At 41.7% G+C, this 16,172-nt stretch overlaps 2 protein-coding genes across 5 annotated transcripts in view; both read left to right on the forward strand.

Moving 5' to 3' along the window:
* LOC144606986 (GTP-binding protein Di-Ras2-like) overlaps positions 1-8,562 on the forward strand; it is a 13,393-nt gene extending 4,831 nt beyond the window's left edge. For all 4 annotated transcript variants that reach the window (XM_078423489.1, XM_078423491.1, XM_078423487.1 and 1 more), the window contains exon 2: positions 5,434-8,562. In XM_078423489.1, coding sequence (XP_078279615.1) covers positions 5,453-6,049 — 597 coding nt within the window. In that variant the 5' untranslated portion in view covers positions 5,434-5,452 and the 3' untranslated portion in view covers positions 6,050-8,562. The remainder of the gene's footprint in view (positions 1-5,433) is intronic.
* The window catches only part of LOC144606987 (guanine nucleotide-binding protein G(I)/G(S)/G(O) subunit gamma-7), a 146,584-nt gene that overhangs the window by 4,794 nt on the left and 125,618 nt on the right, over positions 1-16,172 (forward strand). The gene's annotated exons all lie outside the window — the stretch shown is intronic.

Genomic DNA, 16,172 nt, shown 5'->3' on the forward strand with positions numbered 1-16,172 from the left:
CTATCAATATCTCTTGAAAGCATTTCACAATTTAAGATTGGGTAGTGTTGGGGACAAGGCCTATTATCTTGAGGTAAGTAATTTTCTATAACAATAAGCATTGTATATATGGATGTCCACACATGCCTATATGTGTACTAGAGGCTGAGGGGAGATCTGATGCAAGTATATAAAATTATGAAAGGCATTGATAGGATAGACAATCAGAGCGTGGAAATGTTAAAGATGAGAGAGCATAGCTTTCAAGTGAGAGGGGCAAAGTTTAAATGAGATGTGTGGGGTGAGTTTCGTACCTAGAGGGTAGTAGTTGCCTGGAACTTGTTGCTAGGGGTGGTTGTGGTGGAGGCAGATACGATTGTGGAGTTTTAAGAGGCTTTTAAACAGGCACATGGATATGCCAGGAATGAACGGATATGGATCATGTGCAGGCAGAGGAGATTATTTTATCATGGTATTATGTTTGGTACAGACATTGTGGGTTGAGGGGCCATTTCATGTGCTGTATGTTCTAATCACTAATTGCGGGCTCCGTCAGATCATTCATGTTACTATCTCTTGACTACATGGTTATACTTTTTTATATACTATTAATAACACACAACAGAACCTGCAGACCCAGGCTAACCTGGATTATTTTGAAAGTTCATGTTTCAATATAGTTTCTGGTCTGGTCCATGTCAACACAGATCACTATACATAATGGAAAAAAACCCAGCAGATGCTGGAAGTCTGAAATAAAACCAGAAAATGCTGGAAAGACTCAGCAGGTTTGAGCTCTTTATATCAACCGCTGTCACCTGTTGGCGCTGGATGTGATTGATGTGATTTATTACATGGCTCAGTTTCTCTGCATTTGATTCAGTTACTTTTAATTGTTGAGATTTGTTAAGCACATAATGTTCCTTCCACAAATGGTGGAATCATGAAATGTTATAGTAATACGGTACAAAAATGCAATTACTGGAGGAATCTGTTGGATGTAATGGTGAAATGTCATTGAAAGAACTTCCCTAGGGAGCAGTTAGAACATGAACCTTCAAGCTAATGATAACATTCCTATATATTGGGTTTCTCGAAGACCATAACTTCACTTATTCAAATTTCAGCTTAAAATGTACACTAACTATATATGCACTTCAAATGGACGTGTATGGATCATGTGAAGGCACATTAAATTAGTTTATCTTGGCATCATTTTCGGCACAGGCATTGTGGGCCAAAGGGCCCATTCCTGTACTGTCCCCTTCTATGTACTATGAATGAATATAACTGCGAAAGCACATTCCTAATCTCATCATCTTTATTGGCCCATTGAATGCTACCATACAAAAGCCATTGCCAGCATTTCACACAGAAAGTACTGTCTAATCATTGGCATTTGAATGCTCTCGCTTTACAGTCGCTGTCAATGAATGTTGTAACAGTGACAAAGCACCAGCTAAGAGATCCAGCTGTCATCGTGCAGTGTGAGCTAATGTTTTGGCTCGATTCCGAACTCTTTTACTTTGCATTCTTGTTTATATTTCTGATCCCGGGGTATACAATATTGTATGGCTTTGACATCCATCACACAACTGAGGTCTTATTTAAAGAATTTCCCAAGAATTATTTTCTTGTTACAACATGCCAAGATTTCCTTCAACCATGATTAGAATGAGATTAGAATGAAAGAGAGAATTCATCTTTAAGTAAAAGTGGATTTAGGTCCAGATGTATTTACTTTACTAAGTTAAAAAAAAATGATTTGAAGCCACTAAAGATTTCATATGGAAGCACACTGATAATTCTGTTTTTTTTATATTCATTGAATGGATGTGGGCTTTTCAGGCTGAGGTAGAATTTAATTGTCCAACCCTAATTGCCCTTGAGGAGGTGCTAGTGAGCTGCCTTCTTGAACTGGTATTGCTGGTGGTTTTCTATTGCCACATGTACTGAGGTACAGTGACAATCTTTGTTACGTGTGCCATCCTGTCAAATCCTTCCATACATGAGTACAATCATGCATGGCACGACAGAGTATAGAATATAGTGCACATAGAAAATAAAAAGTGCAAGGGCCACAATGCATGGTAGGTTGGGTAATTGGGGACTACACTTAGCTTATGGGAGGTCTGTTCAGTTGGCTGGAAGAAGTTGTTCCTGAACGTGGTGGTGGCACGTGGTTTCAAGCTTTTGTAGCTTCCAGGATAGGATGGTGTGTAGCTCAGAGGGAAATGTTCACGTGCTGGTTTTCTCAGGCATTCCCTGGCCTTGTCCTTCTAGCTGGTAGAGGTCATGGGTTTGAAATGTGCTGTCTAAGGAGTCTTGGTGAGATACTGCAGTACATTCTTTAGATGGAACAAACTACTGCTAGTGTGTGCAGGTGGTGGTGTGAGTGGTTGAATGGTTGTGGACGGGGTGCCTATCAAGCAGGTTGTTATGTCCTGTACGGTGCCGAGCTTCTTGATTGTTGTTGAAGCCGCACTCATCCAGGTAAGTGGAGAGAATTCCATCACATTCCTGACTGCAACCTTGTAGATGGTAGTCAGGCATCCTGTCAAAAAATCATTATGCCAGCGTAAGTCCTGAGCGAAACCTTGGAGAGGTCAGGATGACGTCAAATGCTGAGAATGCAATGTAGGGAGCAGAATAGTTATCAAATAAAACAAGCTGAGGGGACATTCAGCCAGGAGAGTAGTCATATGTTATTGTCATATGTCCCAGACAAAACAATGAAATTCTTAATTACACAACAGAACACTACTCTGTAAACAATATAATAAAAGGAAAGATAGATAGATAGATAGATAGATAGATAGATAGATAGATAGATAGATAGATAGATAGATAGATAGATAGATAGATAGATAGATAGATAGATAGATAGATAGATAGATAGATAGATAGATAGATAGATAGATAGATAGATACACACACACACACACACATACATACACTTAAAAACTAACTCACAAACAATAATAGTGCAAAAAGACAAAAGCAATGCCCCCAAGTGGATGTAGTTCGGAGCTTGTTTGGAGGCTGTAGTGTTTAATAGCCCAATGGTTGTTAAAGAAAGAGATAGAGAATTAGAACAATGAAGACAATGTGAGCATAGCAGTGAACAAATTTTAATGAAGGCTAACTAAATGAAAAAAAATCACCTTTGTAAATGTGGATGTCCACATTGTCAGATACAATCACAGCAAATACATAAAGGCAATCACATATGTCTGAGAAGGAAAAAAAATAAAAATTGTGGAGCAGCATCAATCAAAGGAAGAATACATCGATCAGCCAAAACATTATGAGCACTGACAGGTGAAGTGAAAAACATTGATTATCTTGTTATAATGGTACCTGTCAAGGGGTGGGATATATTAGGCAGCAAGTGAACAGTCAGTTCTTGATGTGTTGGACACAGGAGAAATGGGCAGGAGTAAAGACCTGATCGATTTTGACAAGGGCCAAATTGTTATGGCCAGAAGATTGGTCAGAGCATCTCTGAAACAGCAAAGCTTGTGGGGTGCTCCCGGTCAGCAGTGGTGAGTACCTACCGACAGTGGTCCTAGGAGGGACAAACCACAAATCGGCGACAGGGTGTTGGGCGCCCAAGGCTCATCGATGCGCAAGAGCAACAAAGGCTATCCCATCTGGTCCGAACCGACAGAAGGTCTACTGTGGCACAAGTCACAGAAAATTTTAATGGTGGTCACAGGAGGAATGTGTCACAATACACAGTGCATCGCACCCTGCTGCATATGGGGCTGCACATTGAGGACCAACAGCATATTCGGCAGGTGGTCATAATGTTTTGGCTCATCAGGTCATAATGTTTTGGCTGATCGGTGTACATCTGTTAAATTATTGACATATAATTCTTCAGACAATATAGACTGAAAGGGACAGTATTACAACATGGAGAGAGTTTAAATATAACATCTAGTTCAATGTCCTATGGGAAGTAGAATTTGGCTTCAGGTTAGAGACTAAGACAAATCAGCTGTCCTTCATGGTACTATGAGTTTCCCAGGAAATTAATCATCTTGGAAGTCCAGGACAATCTGTTAATTAACACTGCACTGCCCAAAACATATAAGATAATTAGGGGATTGGACACATTAGAGGCAGATAACATGTTCCCAATGTTAGGGGAGTCCAGAACAAGGGGCCACAGTTTGAGAATAAGGGGTAGGCCATTTAGAACGGAGATGAGGAAGAACTTTTTCAGTCAGAGGGTGGTGAAGGTGTGGAATTCTCTGCCTCAGAAGGCAGTGGAGGCCAGTTCGTTGGATGCTTTCAAGAGAGAGCTGGATAGAGCTCTTGAGGATAGCGGAGTGAGGGGGTATGGGGAGAAGGCAGGAACGGGGTACTGATTGAGTGATCAGCCATGATCGCATTGAATGGCGGTGCTGGCTCGAAGGGCTGAATGGCCTACTCCTGCACCTATTGTCTATTGTCTATTGTCTATTGGTAGTTGTATTGTGGATTTTGGCCACTTTCGCAAAACCTGATTGTGATCCATTCTGAGACTCAGACACAGGGCTGTGAAAGGTTGGCAGAGCTTTGTTCCATTTCACTGGAAATGTAAGAGTTTAGAATACTGAGAGAGGGCAAATCTGCTTCCTAAACATTTCAATTGAGTTCAGGTCAGTTTATATGTGTTTAACAAGCTCCAGAGAAGTTTATAATTGCATTTGACATTTTATTACATCTGCACATTTTCCATATAATCCATGAAGAATATATTTTTCAAGTATTCATCCATTTCTTCCTTGTGTTTAGATTTTCCTTTAGTTGCAATTTCGGGTAAGAATGGTGTCTTGTAAAAGAAAGGCTTACCTTAATGTACAGCAAATGTGACCTCAGGACATTTCAAAGTCAACAAAGTACTTTTGATGCCTAAGCATTTTTCCACTGAAACAAATGCAGGGGTCAATGTTCACATATCAAAATGATAGCTAATCGGGTATAGGTCTGTTATTTTAGTAATAAATAGTGGTTGGAACACAGGGTTGGATTCCCTGAGTTGAGTACTAATGTTCCCAAGGATGTGTCCTGATGCAGGGTTTCGACTCAAAACGCCGACCATTCCTTTCCTCCCCCTCAGATGGTGGTCGACCTGCTGTGTACCTCCAGAGACCCAGGTTTGATCCTGACCATGGGTGCTACATGTTCTCCCTGTGACCACTTGGGTTTCTGCCGGATGCTCCGCTTTCCTCCCACATACCAAAGATGTAGATCAATTGGCCTCTGTAAAATTGCCCCTAGTGCGTGGGAAGTGGATGGCAAAGTGGGATTACATAGAACTAGTGTGAGTGGGTGATCGATGATCGGCGTGGACGTGGTGAGTCAAAGGGCCCGTTTCCAGGCTGTATCTTTCAAAATCGATCAAAATTCGTAATTCAAATTGGTCATTGATTGGATTATTGTTTTATCACTCTTTATCTGTAGGTAAGAAGATCGTTAGAAAATGCCCGAGCAGAGTAATGATTACAATGTCGTGGTGTTTGGGGCTGGGGGTGTTGGAAAAAGCTCCCTGGTGCTACGTTTTGTCAAAGGGACCTTTCGTGAAACCTACATTCCGACCATTGAAGACACCTACAGGCAGGTGATCAGCTGTGATAAGAGTGTCTGCACCCTCCAGATCACAGACACGACTGGCTCGCACCAGTTCCCAGCAATGCAGCGGCTCTCCATCTCCAGGGGTCACGCCTTCATCCTGGTCTACTCCATCTGCAGCCGTCAGTCCCTGGAAGAGCTGAAACCCATCTACCAGCAGATCCTCCAGATCAAAGGCAACATCGAGAACATCCCCGTCATGTTGGTGGGGAACAAGTGCGACGAGACGGCCAAGGAAGTGGACAGTAAGGTGGGGGAAGCCTTGGCGATGGAGTGGAAGTGTGCCTTCATGGAGACCTCAGCCAAGATGAACCACAACGTCACAGAGCTTTTCCAGGAACTGCTTAACTTGGAAAAGCAGAGATCCATGAGCCTGAATATTGATGGGAAGAAGTCCAAACAGCAGAAGAGAACAGATAAATTAAAGGGAAAATGCAGCATCATGTAGACTGTATTCTGTAGACAAATGGACAGCTTTGCTTATTTCAATTAGTCTATTAGGTCATCAGTAAATGTGACACCATCCCCTATTGCATATTCATTCAACATCCTGTCCTTTGTAAGCTGACTAAAGCACGAAAACGTTCCAACATCACATTTTCTTTCCTTCACCCATTGTACTTGCTAATTATTTAGAGTTCAGGCAATAAAACCTCTTAAGCACATAATCAACAAAGAATATAATTTGATCCAAGGCAAAATTCATAACTAAAGCAGAAAATGTACTTTAACCAGCTGCCACTGGAATCACTCCCTTAAAGTCCTTTGATTGTCCATTCTCCCAAGTATTCTTCATGGCATTAAAGGTAAGATGAGGGTTTCCTGTATAATCCTTGAAAGTTTGATTAATTCATCTACTTTTAATCATTTTGCCTATTATCCAGCCCTGCATCATAATGTAATTCACTGAATGTATTAACTTTTTAAACTTATATTATATCAAAAGCACATTCTCTATAATCGCTGTAGATTTTGTGGCCTGTGACATAAGTAGCCACAAAATGAGCATTAGAACAATAACTCTTGAATAGTCAGGCTGCACAGCTTTAGAAGTTTTCTAACTATATTCTGCCGCATTTAATTGTAATTGGTTACTTTTCATTTCAAATATTAATGTGGTAACTAGGAGATACCAGGATAAAGACTGACAATGAATTTAGAAGCACAAACTGGAGCAGATCAAGCAACATACAAAGCCTGTGTCAAATATTCACACAGCTACGAAACAAGGTATAAGTGCCTATAGAGAGGTGGGGAGTTAAGAGAGCGTTGATAAGTTAATCCACCACTATTTTGCACTGGACTCCCAGGCTGAATTAGATTTCCTTTGTTTCAACAGTAAAAACTTTGTACAGTGCAGAATTACACCCCTGACTTTTGACGTTTTTTTTGGAGTTGTTAGAATAGATCTGATCCAGCCTGCAGAGAACAATAAAGCTTTTGAAAGACACCATTATTTGCTTGCTTATAAAATGGTTACACTAAGCAAGAGATAAAGATTTTAAAAAGATGTATCATAATTTTATCTTTGATAAGACGCAAATTACTGTCCTATATTTAGTATCCCTCATCTTTTCTGAGCTAATTTAACAACAATATCACCAAATTAGAAGTGCAGGTAGCTTACCTGCCCTACAGAATTTACTCCATTTTAGAAAGTCTGGTTTAAAGTAGATTTTTGCTGAGTTCCCAGTACCTCAAACAGTACTAATCTTGGAGGACTGAGAATATCCCTGTACAGATATCCTTGTATGTAAGTACAAAGTACTTGACTTGTATACACACGCAGTGCTGATGTACTTGAATTTATTGGTGTTTGTGCTGAATTATTATAATGTGTTTCATCCTAAATTTCCTTCCACTGGATGGAACTGTTGATCATTTGGCTTCTTGATGGTGGTGTTTGGGTCACTGGATGTTCTCACACTGGGAATCGTACCCAGACAAGACACAAACACATGGTAACATTCTGATACCTCTCCCCACTCCATGGACTCAGCTACATGTCATGTGGGTGATTTGAAGCTATAGGACTAAAGGCAATATTGTGTTCAATGGGTGAACTGTATTGAGATTCTCAAAGGTCAGCACCCTTTATTGAGCAAACAACTCATGTTTAGTTGTGTCCTCGGTTTCCAAAATTCTCACTTCAAATTTGGATTACTAGAACCGACCATGACTTATTCTTTCACAAGGAACTGTCGATGCTGGTTTACAAAACAGAGTGCTGGAGTAACTCAGCAGGTCAGGCAGCATCTCTGTAGAACATGGGTAAGTGTGTTTTGGGTTGCAACCCTTCTTGAGGCTGAATTCTCAGTCTCAAGAAAGGTCCCGACCTGAAACATCACCTGTCCGTGTTCTCCAGAGATGCTGCCTGACCCGCTGAGTTACTCCAGCACTTTGTGTCATGATTTATTCCTAATATTGTGAACTTCCACTTCTTAATCTCAGTACCGGATTCTATCAGGTAGGAGTCTCAACTCAAATTACAGAGTTCCATTATTTGCTTACCACTAACAGATTAATGGATTCCTGTTGTATAATGATTTGCCCCATTGGAAGCCGAGTTGCGATAAATTTTGTTCCCATAAGGTACCGAATGAGATTTCACACAGTTGAGAACACAAGTGTGACTTACAGGTGCATGTCAAGTTGGAGTGCCAACCAGTCCAAACCTTGCAGGCTGATCAGTTTTCTGCATTACATGCAGTGCAATAGAGATTAGTCTAAGGACAGCATCAATGTGCACACGGTTGAATAAATGTTTGCATCATGACATCTATGTACTCCAATGCATGAACCAACAAAAACTGAGTCTAAAGGTCCAACAGGCTAGAACACACTAGATGATATTTTTATGAAATTTAGTTTATTGTAGATAGTCTTCCTTTAACAAATGACAATTGCCATATCTCAATGTAATATGTTTGCTTATTGTGTTTATTTTCTAATAAAATGATGACAATACGTCTGTTTCTGTGTTGTGTAAACAGGACACAATTACAAATTTATGTACTCTACTCCTGTGAAAAGTTATTTAATGTATGAAAGGGGCTACTTGGGTATTCATGAAGGCTTGAATAGAAAGGGTTGACCACAGAGCAAGAAGGTCCCAGGCTTTAGCCAGTAGCAACATCTAAGTCAATCTCGGCTACTCAAGTAGCTACAGATGCTGGAATCTCAAGCAAAACACAAAACACAAAACACTCAATGGGTCAGGCAGCACCTGGGGAGAGAGTGGTCAGGTGATGTTTTAGGTCAGAACCTTCTTCAGATTGATTCAATATACATCCTGTTGCTAAAGGGTCAAAATGTGGGCCTGGGCAGATTGCAGCCCAGTGGTATGAACATTGACTTCTCCAACTTTAGATAGTTCCTCTGTCCCTCTCTTCCCCTCCCCCTTCCCAGATCTCCCTGTCTCCACCTATATCCTTCCTTTTTCCCGCCCCCCTGACATCAGTCTGAAGAAGGGTCTTGACCCGAAACGTCACCCATTCCTTCTCTCCCGAGATGCTGCCTGACCTGCTGAGTTACTCCAGCATTTTGTGAATAAATCCCTTCAATATACATCCTCATTGTTCTCTCCACCCCTCCTCTTTTATATGGCTTAAAACATATTTCTTTTCTCACTTCACCAGTTCTAATGAAAGGTAATTGACTCTGTTCTTCCATTCATACCTAACCTGCTGAGCAATCTCCAGCATTTATCGCTTTTACATTCGGGCCAAGTGTTTGCAGGTTTTTGCTTGAAGGATGTGAGAGTTAAGTTTGACTCTGATTTACAGAAATCTGATTTACTGTAAATCTAATTTACAGGATGCTTGTCTACCGAGCAGGTTGTCCAGTCCATGAAGTACCAGATATTATCAGAATATGTGGAACTTGACTCAAATGTACACCAGGAGAAAGGATTAAAAAAAACTCGCAAAACAAAATCCTGAGCTGAGAAACTAGTAAATTTCCAGCGACAAATTTCAGACATGAATACTTAACACACTGATGAATAATTCCTGTCTGTGATGTTTCCAAGGGTTAAAAGTGCTTCAAACTCATTGATCAGGCCGTTCTAATCCCATACTTCCCTGCAGGGAACCTAGATTTTTCTCAAGTTGTCTTATTCTTAAACCTGCTCAGCCATTCACAAGCCATTTTCGTTTTATTTTTAATTAAGAAATCCTTTTTTATTTCCCTGCATGGACACAGTCTTAGCAACGCAAGAGATAATATCCACAAGCCAACAATGCCCCCACAAGATACAAGGTCGCAGTTTATGTCTTGTCAAGTCATTTTTACCAATCAGGATATTTTTGGAGATGTGAGGAGATTTTGAATGAAGAACTGGATGAATGAAGAGATGCATCAGGTGGAGCTGTTGTCTTACAGCTCCAGTCTGATGCTGCCTGTGCAGAGTTTACACATTCTTCGTGTTGTTCTGAGTGCTCCCTCCACATCCCAAAGACATACAATACAATACAATACAATACAATACAATACAATACAATACAATACAATATATCTTTATTGTCATTGTACCCAGGGGTACAACGAGATTGGGAATGCGCCTTCCATCTCGTTGTACCCCTGGGTACAATGACAATAAAGATATATTGTATTGTATTGTATTGTATTGTATTGTATTGTATTGTATTATACTGACTGGTAGGTGATTTGCCCAATGTAAATTATCCCACGTGCGTAGGTGAGTGGTAGAATGTGTCGGGAATTGACGTGAATGCGGGAATGACAAAATGGGATTGGTAAGAGATAACTGCAAGTGGGGTGATTACTGGTTGATGTGGACAATGGACTGAAGGGCCTGTTTCCATGCGACAGGACTCTGTGGGAGGGTTGATGAACTTCAAAGGCAGGGCCTGATATACAGTTCAAATCCTGGCTACATTCTAACGGTGGGCAAATGGGCATTTGCTACCAGTCTCCCCAGAGCAAAAGAGCAGCTCTGAAAGAACGAGCGATCATTCTTCTCGCAATAAAATGTTTCTGGTAGACCGTGGAGTGATTCTCTGAGCTTCACAGGGAATTCGTAACTCCTGGGCTTCCTTAACATCGATAACTCACCCAATCACACTCTCTTCCTTCTCCCACCATTCACCCAATTAATTTATCTAGGCATCATGCACGACATAGACATTGTGGGTCGAAGGGCCTGTACCTGTGCTATTCGATTATATTTTCTATATGCCTGGCTATGATATCACTGAGCCCAGGAACATTAGCCAATTTGTTCTAAACCCTTGCTGGTGTGTCAAGTTGTGGCAGGTGCACTCTGAGCTAATGAGTTTATAGACAATAGACAATAGACAATAGGTGCAGGAGGAGGCCATTCGGCCCTTCGAGACAGCACATTCAAAGTGATCATGGCTGATCATTCTCAATCAGTACCCCGTTCCTGCCTTCTCCCCATACCCCCTGACTCCGCTATCCTTAAGAGCTCTATCTAGCTCTCTCTTGAATGCATTCAGAGAATTAGCCTCCACTGCCTTCAAAGGCAGAGAATTCCACAGATTTACAACTCTCTGACTGAAAAAGTTTTTCCTCATCTCAGCTCTAAATGGTTTAGTTTAGTTTAGAGATATGGACATGGAAACAGGCCCTTCAGCCCACCGAGACCATGCCGACCTGTTCACACTAGTTCTATGTTATCCCAATTTCTCATCCACTCCCCACACACCAGGGGTTAATTGTAGGCCGAATGACCTACAAACCTGCAGGTCTTTGGAATGTGGGAGAAAGCTGGAGGACCGGTAGAAAACCCACACGGTCACAGGGAGAACGTGGAGACTCCTCACAGACAGCAGTAGAGGTCAGGATCAAACTGGGCTTATGGCACTCTGAGGCAATAGTCCTGCCAGCTATTCCACTGTGCCATCCTCTGGTGGGTTTAGGCCATCTAAAAAAAGTGGAAAACCTATTTATATTTTGTCAAGGATTTGCATTTCTGCAGCGATTTTCAATGCGATGAATCATGTGTCCTTCACCCGGATGAAGGATCTTTAACCTGTAACGATAACTGTGTTTCTCTTCTCACAGATGGTCAAATCATGTCGAGTTTATTGTCATATGCACAAGTACGGTGAGACATAGGGCCAATGAAAATCCAACTTGCAAGAGCATCACAGGCACATGGACTTGGACAACACACAAGCATAAATTATCCATGAATATAGACATATTATCTCAGACAGTGAAAATAAAAAGACTGCAAAAACAAGACAATTGTTCAAAACATAATTAGAAAACAAGTCCATGATAGCGCAGGAGGTCTTAAGGTCATTACGAATAGGCATAGAATTAGGCCATTCGGCCCATCGAGTCTACTCCGCCATTGAATCATGGCTGATCTATCTTTCCCTCCTAACCCCATTCTCCTGCCTTCTCCCCATAACCTCTGACACCTGTACTAATCAAGAATCTATCTATCTCTGCCTTAAAAATATCCACTGACTTGGCCTCCACTGCCTTCTGTGGCAAAGAACTCCACAGGTTCACCACCCTCTGACTAAAGGTGCTTCATATTATTCCATTGCCGAGGTAGGATTAGGGTAGTGCAGGTCGAATCAAGAGCCTGATGATGGTAGGAAAGTAGCTGTTCCTGAACCTGGTGGTGTGGGTCCTTCCCAATGGGAGCAGCAAGAAAAGCTGCCTGATGTGGTGAGTGTTTCAAGCAATTTTTGTTTTTATTAACATCATTAGCAGTGTTTTTTTAATTTTCATGATACCTTAAGGACTAAATATACAATGGCAATGTTGGAAAAAAATTAGGTTTAGGTTTAAGTTTATTATTGTCACGTGTGGCGAAGCACAGTAAAAAATAATCGTTTTGCATGCTATCCAAACAGATCAGATATATTAGACATGACTACAATCAAGTCAAACTCAAGCACAATAGAAAAAGCAAAGCTGAAATGATGCTATACTTGCAGGTAGAAAAGAGATTTAAAAGAGACTATTGGATGCCAGTAGACCGGTCTCTGGCAAGAGAATGTAAAGAGGCGCCACACTCTGGCATCATCTTGCAATGCATCGCCTCAGCTCCCAGCTTATTTGTGTACATAGAAACATAGAAACATAGAAAATAGGTGCAGGAGTAGGCCATTCGGCCCTTCGAGCCTGCACCACCATTCAATATGATCATGGCTGATCATCCAACTCAGTATCCCGTACCTGCCTTCTCTCCATACCCCCTGATCCCTTTAGCCACAAGGGCCACATCTAACTCCCTCTTAAATATAGCCAATGAACTGGCCTCAACCACCTTCTGTGGCAGAGAATTCCACAGATTCACCACTCTCTGTGTGAAAAAAACGTTCTCATCTCGGTCCTAAAAGACTTCCCCCTTATCCTTAAACTGTGACCCCTTGTTCTGGACTTCCCCAACATCGGGAACAATCTTCCTGCATCTAGCCTGTCCAACCCCTTAAGAATTTTGTAAGTTTCTATAAGATCCCCCCTCAATCTTCTAAATTCCAGCGAGTACAAGCCGAGTCTATCCAGTCTTTCTTCATATGAAAGTCCTGCCATCCCAGGAATCAATTTGGTGAACCTTCTCTGTACTCCCTCTATGGCAAGAATGTCTTTCCTCAGATTAGGAGACCAAAACTGTACGCAATACTCCAGGTGTGGTCTCACCAATGTCCTGTACAACTGCAGCAGAACCTCCCTGCTCCTATACTCAAATCCCCTCGATACGATAATCTTTGAACAAAAGCAAAGGCGATAATGACCAGATGACCTGGTAATAGAATGGTTACTGAGAGATACATACTGACCAGGACCTCAGGATAGCTCTTCTCTTCATAGAAACAGAAACATAGAAACATAGAAAACATAGAGTAGGCCATTCGGCCCTTCGAGCCAGCACCGCCATTCAATGTGATCATGGCTGATCATCCACAATTAGGATACCGTTCATGCCTTCTCCCCATATCCCTTGATTCATCTAGCCCGAAGAGCTCAATCTAACTCTCTTTTGAATGCATCCAGTGAATCGACCTCCGCTGCCTTCTGAGGCAGAGAATTCCACAAATTCACAACTCTCTGGGTGAAAAAGTTTTTCCTCGTCTCAGTTCTAAATGGTCTACCCCTTATTGTTAAACTGTGGCCCCTGGTTCTGGACCCCCCCCCCCCCCAACATCGGGAACATGTTTCCTGCATCTAGCTTGTCCAATCCCTTAATAATTTTATACGTTTCTACAAGATCTTCAGTGGTAAACTGTCATGGGATGGAGACACCTGGAACTGCACATGTTGGAATCTTGAACTTAACACAAAGGGCTGGAGTAACTCAGCGGGTCACGCAGCACCTGTGGAGTTTTGCTCAGTGTCATAGGATCTTTGTGGTTACATAATAAAACAGATTAGGATTCAATTTGACGTCACTTAGAACTTGGCACGTTGACTATGCCAGTTTAAATGTTTGCGTGAAGTCTTGGACCTGGAACATTGTGGCCCAGGTGAAACTAGTATAAACTGAACCGCAGTGAACATCCTATGAGAAATCAGCAATACAAAATTCCCTTGAAATGGAAAACAGAGTTAATAATGTGAAAAAAAGAAAGAATCAAAGCCTTTATTTTTGAGGTAGGAAGAAAAACAGAAAATTTCACGTGGAGCAATAAATATTAGCATGAACATTTCAGGCTGATCGGCCTGTTTTCTATGCAGTACTGTTGACTCAAAATACGTAGCGATAGCCCAAAAGGAAGTTTTAAGCGGCTTCTGCCCATTGTATCTTGGTTCAGGAATTTGTTCAACTCTGGGGATGGAATCTGCAACTACTGATATACTAACGGTGCAAAATATGAATATATTAGCCATGGGAACGTGGTACAGTTGGTAGACCTGACGCCTCACAGCGCCAGAGACATAGGAGGTTCAATCCTAACCTCGGGTGTTGTCTGTGAGGAGTTTGCACATTCTCCCTGTGACCATGTAGGTTTCCTCCAGGTGCTCTGGTTTCCTCCATCCCAGAGGAGTGTGGGTTTGTGGGTTAATTGGTCTCTGTAAATAGCGCATACTGCGTAGGGAGCGGTTGCAAAAAGTGGGATACCAGAACCTCAGGTGATCGATGGTCGGCATGGACTCGGTGGGCTGAAGGGCCTGTTTCCACACTAAATTTGGTTACATCAGGGTATTTTTCATGAAGCTTGGTTTATTTTAGTTCCCTACTGTCATTTTAAAGGATGTTATATAAATACATAGGTTTATATAACCTCCTTGCAATCACACTCTGTTAGTTCAGGTTTTCATCTGTTAAAAAGTGCTTGAGTAAGCAGGGCAGCCTGTCCAGGGATTTGCAGGACTGCAAGATAACACAGCAAATTCTAACCTTGCGCATTTCATCTTAAAATGTAAAATATTTTCAGAAAAATTCTGCAGGAATCATAGTGTTATTTAATCAGAGAACGGTTCCAATTATTTTTTGTGGATCAGGACAAATCGTTTAGTACAGCAAAATGACCACTTCCTCTCTTCTTACCCCTGGTCCCAATGTCGAGGGGTCATTTGATCTTTCTGTCTCAGAGTAAGTAGGTGTTATCCCATTTAATATCTGAATTTAGAGACAAATCAGGAGAGATGGGATGGTGAATCCCCAAGGTCCAATTCATCTCCATTGGAAGAATGATGGGAGACCTTATTGAAACATGATGCTTTGGACACAAGAGAAGGTGAATGCTAAGATGGCTTCATTAGAGGGAGAACCTTGAATGAGAGGACATAGTTGCAAGGATAATGGACAGTTATTTAACACTGAGATGCACCGGGACTTCTTGGAGACAGTGGTGAACCTTTGGAGTGTTTTCCTCAGTCTTTTTTATCAGAGGAAAGAGTTAAAGTGTCAATATTATGTTTTTAAAAGATTAGGGAACTGAGGGCAATGGGGAAGTGGCAGGCAAAAGGAGATCTGACCTGGGCCAGAGCAGCCATGAATGGAACAGCAGCGTCTGGCTTAGAGACTGAGTGGCCTACCCCTGCTCTTATCCAAAACATGAAGTGCTGGAGGAATTCAGAGGGTCAATCAGCATCTGTGGAGGGAGTGGGCGGACAAAGTTTTCGTCGGGACCACTCTTGAGAATGATGGGGTAGGGGGAAGTCCTCCGTGTGTTCCAACAGTCCGAAGAAAGGTTCCGACTGTGAAATGTTGAATGCACATTCTCTCCACAGATGCTGCCTGACCCACTGAGTTCCTCCAGCACTTTGTTTTGCTCAAGATTCCAGCATCCACAGTTTTTTGTGTCTGAAGAAAGACCCAAAATGCTGGAGTAACTCAGTGGGACAGGTCCCGTGACTTTCAGTCTGAAGAAGGGTCTCAACCCGAAACATCACCCATTCCTTATCTCCAAGATGCTGCCTGTCCCGCTGAGTTACTCCAGCATTTTGGGTCTATCTTAATTTACTGTATTAATTAATTTTTTGTGTTAACATTTTTTTTTTCTATTCTGTTTTGTAGTTTAACACAATCCGCAGGTGTTGCCACTTTCATTTCACTGCACATCTTGTATATGTATGTGACAAATAACCTTGACTTGACTTGACTTGACTATCTTCGGTTT

This window comes from Rhinoraja longicauda, chromosome 28 (assembly GCF_053455715.1).
Source record: "Rhinoraja longicauda isolate Sanriku21f chromosome 28, sRhiLon1.1, whole genome shotgun sequence".
Classification (NCBI taxonomy): Eukaryota; Metazoa; Chordata; class Chondrichthyes; order Rajiformes; family Arhynchobatidae; genus Rhinoraja; species Rhinoraja longicauda.